The sequence below is a fragment of the Numida meleagris genome, chromosome Z (assembly GCF_002078875.1).
Source record: "Numida meleagris isolate 19003 breed g44 Domestic line chromosome Z, NumMel1.0, whole genome shotgun sequence".
Lineage (NCBI taxonomy): Eukaryota > Metazoa > Chordata > Aves > Galliformes > Numididae > Numida > Numida meleagris.
This window is the reverse complement of record NC_034438.1, coordinates 63724129-63739305: the sequence shown is the minus strand read 5'-3', so window position 1 is coordinate 63739305 and position 15177 is coordinate 63724129. Positions and strand designations below refer to the sequence as shown.

The 15177-nt window shown below is 47.4% G+C and overlaps 1 protein-coding gene across 3 annotated transcripts; it reads right to left on the bottom strand.

The window, feature by feature from the left end:
• Positions 558–7422, bottom strand: LOC110390362 (protein FAM71B-like). 3 transcript variants are annotated; one of them, XM_021381630.1, is made up of 6 exons: positions 5951–7422; positions 5701–5852; positions 5200–5563; positions 4984–5110; positions 2663–2746; positions 558–1144 (listed from the first exon to the last, which is right to left on the bottom strand). In XM_021381630.1, the coding sequence occupies exons 1-5, from the start codon at positions 6284–6286 to the stop codon at positions 2706–2708; spliced, it is 1020 nt and encodes a 339-aa protein (XP_021237305.1). In that variant the 5' UTR covers positions 6287–7422; the 3' UTR covers positions 558–1144; positions 2663–2705. The 3 variants fall into 3 exon arrangements, with proteins under 3 accessions (XP_021237305.1, XP_021237304.1, XP_021237306.1); XM_021381629.1 differs by lacking the exon at positions 558–1144 and having other exon boundaries at positions 1279–4857; XM_021381631.1 differs by lacking the exon at positions 558–1144 and having other exon boundaries at positions 1279–4857; positions 6173–7422.

The window sequence follows — 15177 nt, the reverse complement described above, 5'->3', positions numbered from 1 at the left end:
GACATGAAAGCAGCATAGACTTGTGAAAGGCTCCTAGCTCAATGACTAGTACAGACAATTAGTGAAGGACAAGGGTTCTTGCATAGACTTGAGATTACCTATGACAATAGGATCATAGAAAAGGATGAAACAAAGCAGCCATTGCATGGAACAGCCTCTCAGAGAAAGAAGAGACCAATACCCAGCACTCAGAAAGTGGACAAATACTACCACTATGCAGGAAGAACTGCCGTCTGGTACTTTATCCAACGTTTCACAGGTGGAAAATCATAAAGCTTTTTACCAGCTTGATGTTCCATCATTCTGCGAACCCCATCTCCTATTCTTGGTGTCTTCATTACAATAGCACTTAGAGTATTTCAGCTACCAAAACCATTTGTTTTCCGAGCCAAGCTCTTTCTCAGAACTGAATCAAACAGAAAAGTGTGTGAAAAGTAAAAATAAACAAAGAATGAAAACCCAGCCTGCCACACAACATCTGAGCTTTTATTTCTTAATCAGTTGTAAAGGACAGCTTAAGAAACATAGAATTAGAGGACCTCTAAGTATTTGTCACATTTTGTTGAATGCTGGCACCTTTCGATGTTTAAAGTATTGCCATTCATGTCTATTTCAAGTGTGCAAGTAAATACTTGCACCATCATTATGCTTCTATTTAGTGAGTGTTCAAGCCCAAAATTCATTTTCTATAGCCCAAGCAGGTCTGTCATAGACAAAGGCTGTGCTGTGGGCACAGCTGTTGACAATGTAACTCTAAAGAAAGTTGCCTCACAGAGACCTCCAAGACCCTTTGACAGTGCGCTAAGAAAAATTTGGGAAACAAAAAATAAGGACTTCCAATGGAAAATGCTTCTTATTGAGAAGCAGTATCGACTGTTACACTTGTTGGTAATGATCTTCAGTAAAACATGCACCATGAGTTATTCAGTCTCACCCTCCACTCACACTTTCCCTAAAATCTCATATTTCATTGCTAGTTGCATCATCATGGATACTGATGCTTACCCAAACCTGAAACAGTAAACCAAGTGGTAAGAATTCACTGTACAGATATCTTCCAAACTTGTGGACAGATGTTTCATTTCTTAGCCAACAGAGATTAACTATTTGGATCTTCCAGGTAGCGTGGCTTTCTCATCCCAAGCTGAGGAGAAGGAGAGGGATAGGAAGGAAATATATCAAAATGAAGAAAACAATCTCATGAGACATTTGTAACAGAAAGTGATTTTTTTATTTTTTTACAGATCATTAAAAACTACTTCCTAAAGACGACTGACAACAAAATTACACCCAGTACAGGATTGCAGAACGTATTCTGATTTCTGTTGAAATGCACTGAAAGCAAATACAGGCAGCAAAACTGTGCCAAGACCTGTACTGTGGTTGTTGCAAAATTTTCATCCAGGTCCACAGATCATTTGCTATGGATTACAGAAATTCAAAGCTGAAATTCTTCGATAAGTGTATTACAAAACCATAGCAGCTACTTTGATATCCCATCTTTCGTTATGACTAGCCCAACCTATAAAATAAAAATGGGGATGTCTCACATCCCCAAGCCCACTCAAACAAGCCTGTGCTTTAGGCGAGCAACATGGCCACCCAGAGAAAGTCACATTCACAAACTCTCTTTCAGTTCTAGCCCAAGAGGGTGAAGGAAAACTGAACAGTGCCCAAATTATACAGGAATTGTCAGCATAGGATAACTGACTTTTTCACACATTAAAACAGCTGTGACTTTTACACTAGTGTGTTTATCTGACACACTAGAGTCCTTAGAGACACAATGCAGCATAAGGATGCCTGATAAGGAACAAAAATCTTTCACAAGCTACACACAGGGAGACAGAAGTTCATGCATTACACAGAGACAGACACCTGCAGTTCAGACCAAGAGCCTGAGTGCTGCTGCTGATCCTCTAAGCACAGGTCAAGTCCAGTATGCCAGCACATGTTCAATTACCACATCATCTCTACTACTTCTGTCCTTTTTTTCACTGCAGTTTCACTGGAATGTTGCTGCCCGGCTCAAATTCTTGGTGTTTCCTCCCATAGCCATGTCACCCCCAGCCTGCTCTGAGCAGGTACATTCCCCTACTGGTCTGAGCACAGGCTCACTTGTTTGATTCTGCGATTCTGGGAGAGAGCCATGTCCCAGATTGGAAGGGAAAAAAAAACACTGCCAAGGGCAGAGCTCTCCTAATGTTTTCAATCCAATTTCCCTGGTAACTCGGATACGCCCAGCACTTTGTTGCAGTTGAACTGCCACCATCAGACCTCAGCCCAGTGGTAGTTTGTGTGACAGCTTCTTGAAGCATATGGGAGGTTTGAAAGGCAGATGGTCACTTGAAGAATGAATGTGCAAGAACAGAAAGCACTAGGGGAGATTAAAATAAATTCTAAGAAATCTGCTCGTGATTACTATCCAAATTCCTAGATGACAGAGTGTAAAACATCGCTTTTGAATGCCAAACGAAACCAGCAGCACCAGATTCCTCTTCTGCAGAAAGTAAGTTACTTACTGACCTACTACCTAAAAATAATAGTCACATGAGTGGGTGGCAAACGGCTGCTCCGTGTTTAAATAGCCTGCAGAAGCTCGGGAACACGCAGCCCCGCTTGCACAGGACGGACCCAGCCCAGCCCGCTGCCGCAGACTCACCCGGCCAGTGCCCCCTCGCGGTGCAGTCATGTGAGTGTGTGGCCTATGGTTTCATCGCCGTAGTACAGCTATGTCTCCCTTTTCCTAGGGCAAAAGTTTAATGGTTAAGCCATCCTGTAGCAGAAAATCCATCCAAAGTAATTTTTAATACCTAGGACATTAGGAAGTTTATATATGACCCACAGAAATACCAAAGAATGCGTGATAGTTAAACAATTAAATGCCATACCCCTTTCAAGACACGTCCTACTACTTTCTACGCATTTACGAGCAACAGAGAAAGGATTTTTGCTTGATATTTTAGATGAACGTGTGGAGTCATGCTTAACAACAACAGCAGAACCACTGAATCTCACACTCCAGTTCGTTATCTCGAAGTCCGCTCCATACTCAAAAATCTTCAACTAATAATTCTGATGATTGTTTGCTAATCACTCCCTGTTTTTAATACGGAGAGCATTTCCGGACTAGTTCTGCCGAATGTATACAGACACAGAGCTGTTTTAACAACTGCTGAAACAGCAGCCACCTTGCAGTGTTTGCAGACATTCCCGTCAGGAAGCAGTGCCTGCTGTGTGCCTGACACAGTTAATGGGATGAACCAAGAAGGAAACGCATCTAGTAGCAAATCTGCACTGCTCTTTGCATCTCATAAGAGTTCAGTATTTTCACTTAAGATCAACCACCATTTCTTTGAAAGAACTGTTTACTATTATGAGCAAGAATACATGAAAAACAAAGAGGTTTTTTTTTTTTTTCTCACAGTTGACAGTCAGGACTGTTAGAAAAGGAGCTAAGGTCGTCATTCTTCCTCCGTAATTTTACAACAGGTTTTTTTTTTTTTCCATTTTCCTTCTTCAGTGGAGAGAAACCACGCTGCATACAGTTAATGATACTTTTGCCTAAGAAAGGATTTACAGAAACAGAACCACTTGTGAAGTTCCGAACTTCACACTCTAAAGGTCAGCTGCTGGAGCTGTAGAAAAAAGCGCAAACAGTTCTGAGCATTCTTGATAAACAGAAAATAATACCAAGGAACAAGCATGACAAGTGACAAAAGTGTCATAGTTCTGCCCTGTTTTAAAGATTCTAAGGATATGATAAAGATGGCGGACTGTAGATACAGAATCAACAGAATCACAGAATGGCTAGGTTGGTAGGGACATCAAAGACAATCCACTCCCAACCTCCTGCCATGGGCAAGGCTACCACCCACCAGATCAGCCTGCCCAAGGCCCCATCCAACGTGGTCTTGAATGCCTCCATGAACAACTTGAGTTAGAGTACGTTGCTGTATACTGGCAAAACCCAAAAACATAAACACAAGTTTTTGGCACAAAAGTTATGTAAAAATACCCCTTACTCTTTAAATACAGAGCAGTGGTAATTATTACAATTTGAATCATATACTGCCTTGGAGAATACCTTTCTGAAGAATGAATATGAAAGAAATGTATTGCTCGCTTTCAAGGTATGAAAGAAAAAAAGTTGGTTTGCATTTCTATTTCTTTGAAATGTCACCCAAAGTCTGCGAAGAAAACTCTCTAACTCCAGTGTGGTAGAGAATTAGAAAATGGCATTTGTTTATTCCTCGAAATAAGTATGAGGCATCTTGACAAACAAGCATGCACTCAGAGTTCAGGTTCAACATTTAAACAGTTAAGACATACAGATGCAGTATGTTGGCATACATATTCATTCTTTTCCAAGAACTCATTAATATACCCTAATGTCCCTCTGGACATGCATGGTAGTGTCCTCTGGAGGTGTTTCTCTCAATTTTTCCATTATCAGCTTAATCACAGAGATTGGCTGACCTTTAGCTGTGACCCATCTGTGACCACAGACAGTGACCCACTGGCAGCCATGACTGCTGGGATGGATAAAATGCTCCCAGCAACACCGGAAGCCCACAGGCAAGTGGTGCGGCCCCATACATCACGCGCTTCCTTCACACGGATACATCTCACGTGCGCATAGTACTCTGAGCATCACTGTGCATGAGCCTGAGCAGCACAGTTCCCGCAGCCTTTAATAATCCTTTTCCCAAGACTCAGAGTCTCCCATCCAACAAAACGCTCTTCTTGCCCACTCCGTGGAGGCTACCCTCAGTGAGTAGAGCCTGTCACGGGAGTCAGCCTGCGAGCCTGGAACCCCTCCTCCAGAACGCCCATCTTCTGCCAGTGCGCCACATCCTGCAGAGAGTAGAGGAGCACACGTAGAGAGGATACAGCGTGGCTCCAGAGCATGGAGCTTGGCTCTGGGCATGGAGCGGGGCGGTTCCAAAAGGAAGATTCAGGCTCTGGGGGACAGGATCTCACCAGAGGGTGGCTGCTTCTCTTCAGTCGGTGTCTTCCCAGCACTGGTTGCCAGGGGATTGTGGGTACTACCGAGATGGTAATTGCTTCCACATCTCATGGCGTCTGCAGGAGTCTCATTGGGAGCATCCTGGGGAATGAGGGCAGAGTGAGACCCAGATTACCAGCCTGTCTGGACCTTCATCACTGTCTTGGGCTCTTCCCTGAATCCATCCTCACCTCTGGTGTGCTGGAGGGAGGCAAGGCCTCATCTGTCCCTGCTATTTCTCCCGTTGCTGGTGTCTTATCCATAGGTGGGTCTGTGGCAGGAACCTTGACACCAGCCTTGACCACGGCTTGTGACACATCCATGCAGCAGGCCTCATCCCTGGGCATGGGCTCCTCTGCAGGTGTGCACTGGATGCAAGGCTCCCGAGGGACACGGAGCATGGTCACCAGCCCGGCCCAGTGCAGAAAGAGCTCCAGAGCACCAGGCCCAGGGCACAGCTGCATGTACACTTTGCGGCCGGTGGGGAAGCAGAGCCGGAGGCAGTGCTGGAGGCTCCTGTACACAGTCAGCTTTATGCACTGCAGTGGCAGCAGCCTGCAGGGAAAGCCAGTCAGCAGCCAGCGAAGGTGGCGGGCACCCTGAGTCAGGAGACGGCCCACATCAGGGGACACGCCACCTCCTGGGCTGCAGCACATCACGGGGGGGAGGCGGACTATGGGAAGAAAGAGTACCTGGTGAGCTCCAGCCTCCTGGCTGGAGAAGCCTCAGGGACAGCCATTAAGATGATGTTGGGCACCCCAGTGGCAGGGCCGGTTTCAGCTACGGCCATGGTCACCACCTGTACCCGCTTAGACATGTTCAGCACCTGTCCGTGGCAGCCCACCTGCATGCATGGGGATCAGTTAGCCTTGACCTCTGCATGGGACACTCACCACCCCTGAGGCCAGCACCCTACCCTCTGACCCCAGGCATCCCACTAACTTGGAAGAAGTTGCTCTCAAAGATAAGGGCATGGCTCAGTAGGGCAAACTCTCCCTCCTGCAGAAGGCGATGCAGGGGGCCTGTGGGCCTGGTTCCCTCAGCCCACTGCACCTCCATCCCACACAGCTTGGTCCTCCAGGAGCCACCCGCAGGGCTCGCTTCCTCCTGGCCCAGCCAGACGTCTCGCTGCTGTGTCCTCACACTCCTGTGGTAGAGCCTCACCTCTGCCCCCACACAGCAGCGTCCCTGCTGGGGACTGACCCCACTGTACCCTGCAGTGGTCTCGTACCAGGTGATGGCAGCTGTGACAATCACAGCCTTTGTGGCATCACCCATTGGGCCACCACTGTGCCGAGCGTGGAGCTGTGCCGCACCAGTCCTGCCCCCACCCCCATTAACTGCCAATTAAGGCAATTGCATAGGTCTCCCAGGTAAAAGGTTAGGAAGTGACACTCTGCGTTTTCTGTTCACTATGTTTTCTGTACAAGAGGTAGCAGAGTAGGCTTCCTAGAGAGCTGGTTGATGCCCCAAGCCTGTCAGTGTTCAACAGGCACTTGGATAATGCCTTCCATAATTTAGTTTAGCTTTTTGCTAGCCATCTCGTGGTCAGGCAGTTGGACTTGATCAGCCTTCCAGGTCCTTCCAGCTGAGCTATGCCATTCTGGTCTAGTCTAATCGAGTCTAGTCATTTCACACTGGTCATTTCTGAGCACATGTTTGCCAGTTTGGTTTTCAACCTGGAGATTTTCCTTTCTGCAGCCCCACTGGATTGGGGCTGATAAGCACAAAGATACCTGGTCTGTCTGTAGGGCTACATAGATGTTGTTCCCAACATGTTTTGTAAAATGGGTTCCCTTATCATTACCACGTGCTAAGGGAATAACTAATCAAGAGATTGGTTGTCTCAGCAGTTCTTCTCTAAATGTCTGAAGTTATTCTGTGACGTCTGGAAAATTTATGAGTAGGCTTCTCAAGACTCCTGCAGTCCACAGGGTGTGAATAGCAAACGCATCTCCTGGCCCTGGCACGTGCTATAAAGGTGCCTGTATCACAGGTTCCTCTGGCGGCAGATTCTGCTAGTGACCGGAGAGCACTTAAGCCCGTCCTGATAATTTAGTGGTACCTAGGACACCTCTGTTATGACAGGAGGAGGGCAAGGGATGCCTAGGATATCCTCTTTAGTCTCTTCCTCCTTTCACGTGATTCTTTGGGAAAGCAAATCATAGAAGGGAGTGCTACAGTCATTTGACATGATCTGTCAGCTTCTCCTGGGAGTGTTTCAAACTCCTGGTTTGAGATTCTCTTCTTTTTGGAATGAAATTGGAGTATCTTTGCTCCTGTGGACTCCAAGCAATGCTGCATATCTGGATTTAACCATGCGGTATTTTAGCCTTGTCTTTATGCACTGCTCTGAAAACACAGCCTGAGGTTTTGCCAGGTGAGCAAGAGCTGAGCAGCAGGAAATCTCATAACTCTTTGGCCCCTGTATAAAACTGCTGTGCTTGTGGAATTCAGCATAGCAGATGCGAAACATCACGTGCAAAACCAGGCCTTCAGCATAGCTTAGCGTGATTGCCATGCACCTGAAGGGAAGAGAGTGTTAATGAATAAACCCCGAGCGGATCAGCTTGGCAGTGGAGGCTCACGACGAAGGACCGTTCTTAGAGGGTCCAAAACCCGCGATTAAGAAGCTCTAAGTAGCAGAGGGGGAGCGAGGCAGGCCCCTCCAACCGCCGGCAGCACCGCGGCTCTGCGGCCTGCGGACGGAGCGAGGAGTGTCGGCGGCACTCCCTCCCCGTGCGAATAAAGGCGGAGCCCAGCGGGCCAGCAGGGCGGTGAACAGGACCAGCAAGCCGGGGGTGGTGTGTTGGAAGGGTGCGGCACTTTGCACGGCACTTTGCACAGGCAGAGCGAGCAGGCAGAGCAGGGCCGCTTGGCGTATATACGAGGAGGCTTAACACTTAACCGGTCACTTAACAGGTCGTTGCTCTCTCGACATACCCAGGTGCAACCATGGTCTCCACACGGCAGCAAGATGCTGTTAAAAGGAAGGTGGCAACTCAGACTGAAAGCATGTATGTCCATGGTGCATGCATAGTTGAGGAGCATCCGGCATTGTGAGAGGGAGATGGATTGGTGGAGTCACTCTCTGCCATCCCTACAGGAAGGGCACGAGGGAGATGCTCTTCAAGCAGCAGGGGATCATCTGCCCTCACAGTGAGCCAGGTGGGAGGGGGTGACCTCAGAGACAGCGAGGGATGGAAACAAGTCCCTGTTCAGGGCAGCAAGCGGACTGCCTCTCAGCCTGTCCTACCTTCCCAGGTGCCCTTACATAACAGGTATGAGGCTCTGGAGCTGGAGGGACTGGGGCATGTGGATGTGGGAGAGGTTGCCTGGGGCTAGTCAGACCATTCCCTGTATCGCTACAACATCAGTCAGGAAAAAAAGAAGGGAACCAAGGGCCCGATATGCTGCTCAGACCTGTCCCACAGGGAGGTGTGCTACCTGCCTGGAGCCCGGCTGAGAGATGTTGCTAGGAACATCACTTGCCTGGTCAAGCCCTCTGATTATTCTCCTTCACTAGTTTTCCACACTGGAAATGAAGAGGTGGGCAAAAGAAGTTCTCAGGCGATCAAAAAGGACTTGAGGGCTCTGGGAAAGCTGCTGAAGGGATCGGGAGCGCAAGTAGTGTTCTCCTCTGTCCTCTTGGTTGGTGACTGGGATCCACACAAAAGGAAGAGGGTGAACATGCTGAACGAATGGCTTTCGGAATGGTGTCACGCTCAGGGCTTTGGGCACTATGGCTTGGGATGCAGCCTTGAGAAAAGAGGAATGCTGACGGCAGATGGGAGGCGACTGACTAGAAGGGCCACAAATATTCTAGGGAGCAAGCTGGCTGGGCTGGTTAGCAGGGCTTTAGACTAGATATGACGGGGGAAGGGGTGTACTGGGTAACAGAGAGAAGTGTTGGAATGCTGTCACCTTGGGAGGCAGTAGGGGAAAACCCCAGACTTGTCCTGGAGGTACTAGGGAGGGCTCCTCCAAGAAGGCAACAAGGCCAACAGCCCAGCTGAAGTGCCTCTAAACCAATGCACACAGCATGGCAAACAAACAGGAGGAGTTAGAAACTGTGGCACAACTGGGAAAGGATAATCTAACTGCTATCATGGAAATATGGTGGGACGAATCCCACGATTGGAATACTCTGATTGAGGGCTACAGGCTTTTCAGAAGGGATAAGCAGGGCAGGAGGGGTGGGGGAGTTGCCCTCTGTTAGGAAGTGGATAGATTGCAAGGAGCTGTGCCTGAGAAACAGCCATGATCAGGTTGAGAGCTTGTGGGTTAAAATCAAGGATCGGTCCAGTAAAGGAGATCTAGTGGTTGGGGTCTGCTACAGGCCACCTGATCAGGAGGAGCCCATTGACGAGGCTTCTCGCTTCAGCTGCAGGAAGTGTCGCGCTCACAGGCTCTTGTCCTAATGGGGGATTTCAACCACTGGGATATCTGCTGAGATAGGGGCATGGCGGGCGGCAGACAATCCAGCAGATTCCTGGAGTCTGTTGAGGATAACTTTGTAGTCCAGGTATTAGAAGTACAAACCCAAGGTGAAGCGCTACGGGACCTGGTGCTCACCAGTGCGGAGGAGAGCATTAGAGAGGTTAAGACTGGAGGCAGCCTGGGCTGTAGTGACCATGCCCTTGTGGAGTTTGTGATCTTGAGGAATGCAGGCCTGGCAAATAGCAGAGTCAGGACCCTGTGCTTCAGGAGAGCAAACTTCTGGCTGCTCAAGGAATTGCTGGATGGGATCCCCTGGGAAGCTGTCCTTAAGGGCATAGGAGGAGAACAGAGCTGGCAGCTCTTTAAGGACACCAAGAGCCCTCCATCCCCTGGCAGAAGAAGTCGAGCAAGGGAGGCAGGCGACTGATGTGGCTGTGCAAGGACCTGCAACTTAAACTGAGGGAAAAGAGGGAAACATATAGGAAGTGGAAGCAGGGTTGTGTAGCCTGGGAGGAATACAGGGCTGTTGTCCATGTGTGTAGAGACAGGATTAGGAAAGCCAAGACACAGATGGAGCTGAACTTGGTGAGAGATGTGAAGGATAACAAGATGGGGTTCTACAGGTACATAGGCAGAAGACAGGCCAAGGAGAGTGTTCCCCCTCAGATAAAAGGTAATGAAGAGCTGGCTTCCTCAGAAAAAGCTGAGATACTCAGTGAGTGCTTTGCCTCAGTTTTCACTGGTGGTCAGGCTTCCAATGTCTGCCAGGAGCCTGAACCTTGAGGTGAGGGTGTAGGGGGTGGATTCCGTCCCACTGTAACAGTGGAACAAGTCTGAGACCTCCTCATGAAACTGCATGCATATAAGTCCATGGGGCCAGATGATATCCATACCAGGGTTCTGAGAGATATGGCTGATGTGGTTGCCAAGCCACTCTCAATCATTTGAAAAATCATGGCTGTTGGGTGAAGTCCCCGGTGACTGCAGAAAGAGAAACATTACGCCCATGATTAAGAAAGGTAGAAAGGATGACCCGGGGAACTACAGGCCGGTGAGCCTCACCTCTGTGTCTGGGAAGATCATGGAGTAGATCCTCCTTGAAGCTTTGTTAAGGCACATAACGAGACAAGGAGGTGATCCGAGACAGCCAGCATGGCTTCACCAAGGGCAGATCTTGCCTGACCAATCTGCTGTCCTTCTATGATGGAGTGACAGCATCCGTAGATCAGAGAAGGGTGACAGATGTCATCTTCCTGGACTTCTGCAAAGCCTTTGACATCGTCCCTCACCACATCCTTCTCTCTAAATTGGAGAGGTATGGATTTGAAGGATGGACTGTTCAGTGGATTAAGAACTGGTTGGCTGGTTGCAGGCAAAGGGTTGTGATTAATGGTTCTGTGTCAGGGTGGAGGCTGGTCACAAGCAGTGTTCCCCAGGGGTCAGTCTTGGGACCAGTGCTCTTCAACGTCTTTATCAATGACATAGATGATGGAATCGAGTGCACCCTCAGCAAGTTTGCAGATGACACCAAGCTGAGCAGTGCAGTTGATACACTGGAGGGAAGGGAAGCCATCCAGAGGGACCTGGACAGGCTGGAGAAGAGGGCCCACGAGAACCTAATGACGTTTAATATGGCCAAATGCAGGGTGCTGCACTTGGGCCAGGGCAATCCCAGGTATTTATACAAACTAGGGGAAGAATTCCTTGAGAGCAGCCCTGCAAAGAAGGACTTGGGGGTCCTGGTGGACGAGAAGCTGGACATGAGCCAGCAGTGTGTGCTGGCAGCTCAGAAGGCCAACCATGTTCTGGGCTGCATTAAAAGAGGAGCGGCCAGATTGTCCCCCTCTATTTGGCTCTTGTGAGGCCCCATCTGGAGTACTGCGTCCAGGTTTGGGGCCCCCAGTGTAAGACGTGGAGCTCTTGGAATGAGTCCAGAGGAGAGCCACAAAGATGATCAGAGGGCTGGAGCACCTCTCCTGTGAAGAAAGGTTGAGGGAACTGGGCTTGCTTAGCTTGGAGAAGAAAAAGCTCCAGGAAGACCTCATTGTGGCCTTCCAGTATTGAAAGGGAACGTATAAATAAGAGGGGGTATGACTATTTATGAGGGTAGATAGTGATAGGAAAAGGGGGAATGGTATTAAACTAATACAAGGGAGATTTAGGTTAGATATTAGGAGGAAGTTTTTCACTCAGAGGGTGGTGACGCACTGGAACAGGTTGCCCACGGAGGTTGTGGATGCCCCATCCCTGGAGACATTCAAGGCCGGGCTGGACATCGCTCTGGACAGCCTGGTCTAGTGGTTGGCGATTCTGCACACAGCAGGGGGGTTGAAACTCGATGATCTTTGAGGTCCTTTTCAACCCAGGCCATTCTATGATTCTATGAGTCTATGATTCCATGATTCTATGAATGAAAAATGAAAAAAACCTCTCAGCACTGAGCTGGCACAGTCTGTTAGAGCAGTGAGTTAACCTTTGATTTTACAAAGAGCTGCTTTGTCTCTCTGGCCCAGCCCAGCAGGCCTGCTCACAGCTCACTTCTCTGGCAGTGTGTTGCACTGTAGCTGCTCATGGGAAATGAGGAAACAGGTCCCAAAAGCCTGGGCCTGGAATCTAAAGGACAGAAATCCTCTCTTCTCCTTGAGCTCTTCAGCATAATGCTTGATGCCAGGCCATCTCAAACACGGCTTGTCTTTCTCATCAGTGTCACCTCTGCTGAAACACACCACCCACCTCTTCACTGTGCTCATATCCACTATCTGATCTCCAGAAACGTTCTGCAAGCACTAATGAATGTCAATAAGTGCCATTTTTTCTGCATGGAGGAGTTCAGTTCCACATCTTTGCTTCATCCGCACTTCCATGTCAGATGCCAATCTGTCAGACTGCCCCTCCACTGCCATCTGTCACGAAGCAACAAAATATCATGGAATATTGGTGAGAATTGCCCCAGTGGGTTTGCTCCCCTTTGACACGCATTTGAAACAGAGACTGTACAAAGATGCTTGTTGGTGTGGTTGTCAGGCAGGTGAGGGGGGTTTTTGGAGCAGAGGTGTCTTGCTCCAATTTACAGGAGGGAGAAGGGGTTCTTTTAATATATGTATACCCAACGGCGAGATTAAGACACAATGGGTCAAATGTTAGCCCAACCAATTTATTACAAATCCTAGTTGCTTAGGGAGATGGGGAAGGGAAGGTGGGCGATAGAAAAGAGATAAAAAGCAAGGAGTCTTTGTAGAAAGCAAGAGAGATAGTCACCACCAGGGGTCCAGCATTGTTTGTAGCGCAGACGTTGATCTTCTTGGGCGATGGGTCATCAGGGCTTGTTGTTCGGTTGACAACCACTTCGGTTGACGACAACCTCAACAGCAGTATGAACTTATAAATAAGTCCAAAGTGGTTGAGTCAGCTCTCTCTGGAGTGGCAGCTTCTGGCTTTTGGGATCTCAGCAGAAACTCCTTTGTTCCCATCTTCTGGGCCTTGCCAGCAGATAAGAGGGAGCAGGGAGGTGCACACCTGCATCCTGTTTTTCACAGGATACGACAGTAGCATTCCCCAGTCTCCCATACCAAGCTGGTGCTATCTGGTCACAGGCCAGATCTTCCGCCAGTAAACACTCCTGAGCACTCTCTTCCTGGGGCAAACAGCTCTGAAGGAAATGCTTTCAAATGTTCACACGGTGATGTTGATTGCCACACGGCGACACCCACCATTTGCCTCCTTGGTAAATCAGAGTCTTATCACAAAACATACGTCAGAAAGCAAGCTTTGAGCCAAAAGAAAAGAAGGGTTCAGACAAGAGGGAAAAAGATCAATCATGAGAAACATGATTCAAATCCATGAGTTATTCCTTTTAAAATTCCCAGAAAACTCTGCCATGGAACAGTGGTATTTGCTGAAAACAAAGGGTGTTCCTATGTGGGCCTCAGCTTGCAGAATTTTGCAGTTCAACTCAGTTTGGAGAGCTTTGTTGTTATGTCATCCAAAATCCGGGAAGAAAACTGTAACTCCAATGAGGCATTGGAAAGCAGCATTCCTTTAGTCCCCATGCTACATACCAGGTGACTTGACAAGCAGGCATGCTCTTTCAGAGTTCAGGTTCTACATTCATACAGTTAAGACTTGCATATGCAGTACACTGGCATACATATTCATTGTTTTTCAAGGACTCATAGATATGTGCTATGTCCCTTTGGGCATGCTCAGTGGTATCAGGGTGGCTGAGTGCCTACCTACTTCTTCCCCTTTTTTCACCATCAGGTTAATCACTGAAACCTTTGACTCACTTTCATTCACTTTTCCCCAGTTTGGAAGATTTCCATGGCTTATTAGACCACAGTGAGCCACTTTTTAAAAACAATGCATGTGGAACCCAAGGAAAATGTCCTTGCATGTTTTGTGGCAAAAGATTAAAGTATTCTATTGTGACTCCAGTACTTCTCATGAGGTAAAATCATTGAGGCAGAAGATAAAAGTATTCTACTATGTCCCCAGTGCAAAATTATTGAGGAAAAACAAGACTGTTCACCCACTAAAGCTGAAATGGAAAGTTTTAAAACTATCACTTAAGGATTCCTTTTGCTAAACTAATATATTGGTACTTAAACTAATATACTAATCCCCATTGCTAAACAAACCAGCCTGTATCAGTTAGGCAAGCTGGACAATGCTCTCCTAAATAACTCTTCCTCAGAGGAGAAGCCCGCCTCCTCCCAGCTGTGCAGGGGACGATTTTGGAATATGCAGGTGAACCCAGTGCTGCTCTTTCTCTGGCTGCCTTGCATGCTAGTGATGTGGATATGCACTGCATATACCCTGAATCACCTACAGGGGGTGTCTGAAGAGCCCAAGTATGAGTTGCAGTGGTTTCCCAAAGGCTGGTGTAATGCTGGAATTACTTGACCACACCAAAAACTATATACTTGCATTTATTGGGGTGCTACTAAATTGATTCTATCAAAAACTCCCCAGATTATTTCTGGAAAGTAATTACTGTGTTTATAGAAAAGATAATTCTGCTCCCAGCTTAGAAAAATAATCCTTTGAGGGCAGGCCACACTTTTCTGGGATCTTTGTTTTCAATTACACTATATAATGCTTCAGAAAAGCACACGTTTCCAGTGTTTCTAACCACTTTTCTTTTAAGGACATGGGCAGCCTTTCTGAGAAAAAAAATTTAACAACTTGAACATTATTTGCAGTAGCATGTTACTGAAACATCAGCATCACACCAGTGCACAGATGGAAGCTATGTGCTAAATATATTGACAGATTATTTCTGAGTTCAGCTTGAAATTAAATGAATTATTTTTTAAAGAAAGAATTTTGTCACTTGCTTTCTTTTCAAAGTGCTTCTTTTCTTATTTGTAATTGAGATAACATTGCTCAGGGAACCAAAAATTGCTCTTCTTCTCCTTACAGATGTTGGAGAGTGGGCTGTAGCAGTAACTCAGTCTTGTACCTGCTTGCATTTGAAGGAGTTGAATGTCTCTGCAACACTTCTAGAACTTCCATAGTTTGAGACATTCATCCCACTCACACGTTTTGCACCCTAGCATAAGAAAACAAACCCAGAGCATGAAATATTATCCTCTCTAATATAAACTGTGGGGGTTTTGGTGGTACCTCCATGTGAAAGAGGTTTTACAGTAATATTGAATGCCCTAGATGAGAGCAGTATGTCTCTTTTGCTGAAGTTTATCATTAAACAAGCAAGTGTCGAGTGTTTT

Coding starts and splice junctions, on each gene's coding strand:
- LOC110390362 (XM_021381629.1), bottom strand. CDS start 6,286: ATGGGTGATGCCACAAAGGCTGTGATTGTCACAGCTGCCATCACCTGG. Junction 5,564..5,700: donor AGGAGGCTGGAGCTCACCAG/GTACTCTTTCTT, acceptor CTTTCCCTGCAG/GCTGCTGCCACTGCAGTGCA. Junction 4,858..4,983: donor AGAGAAGCAGCCACCCTCTG/GTGAGATCCTGT, acceptor TACTCTCTGCAG/GATGTGGCGCACTGGCAGAA.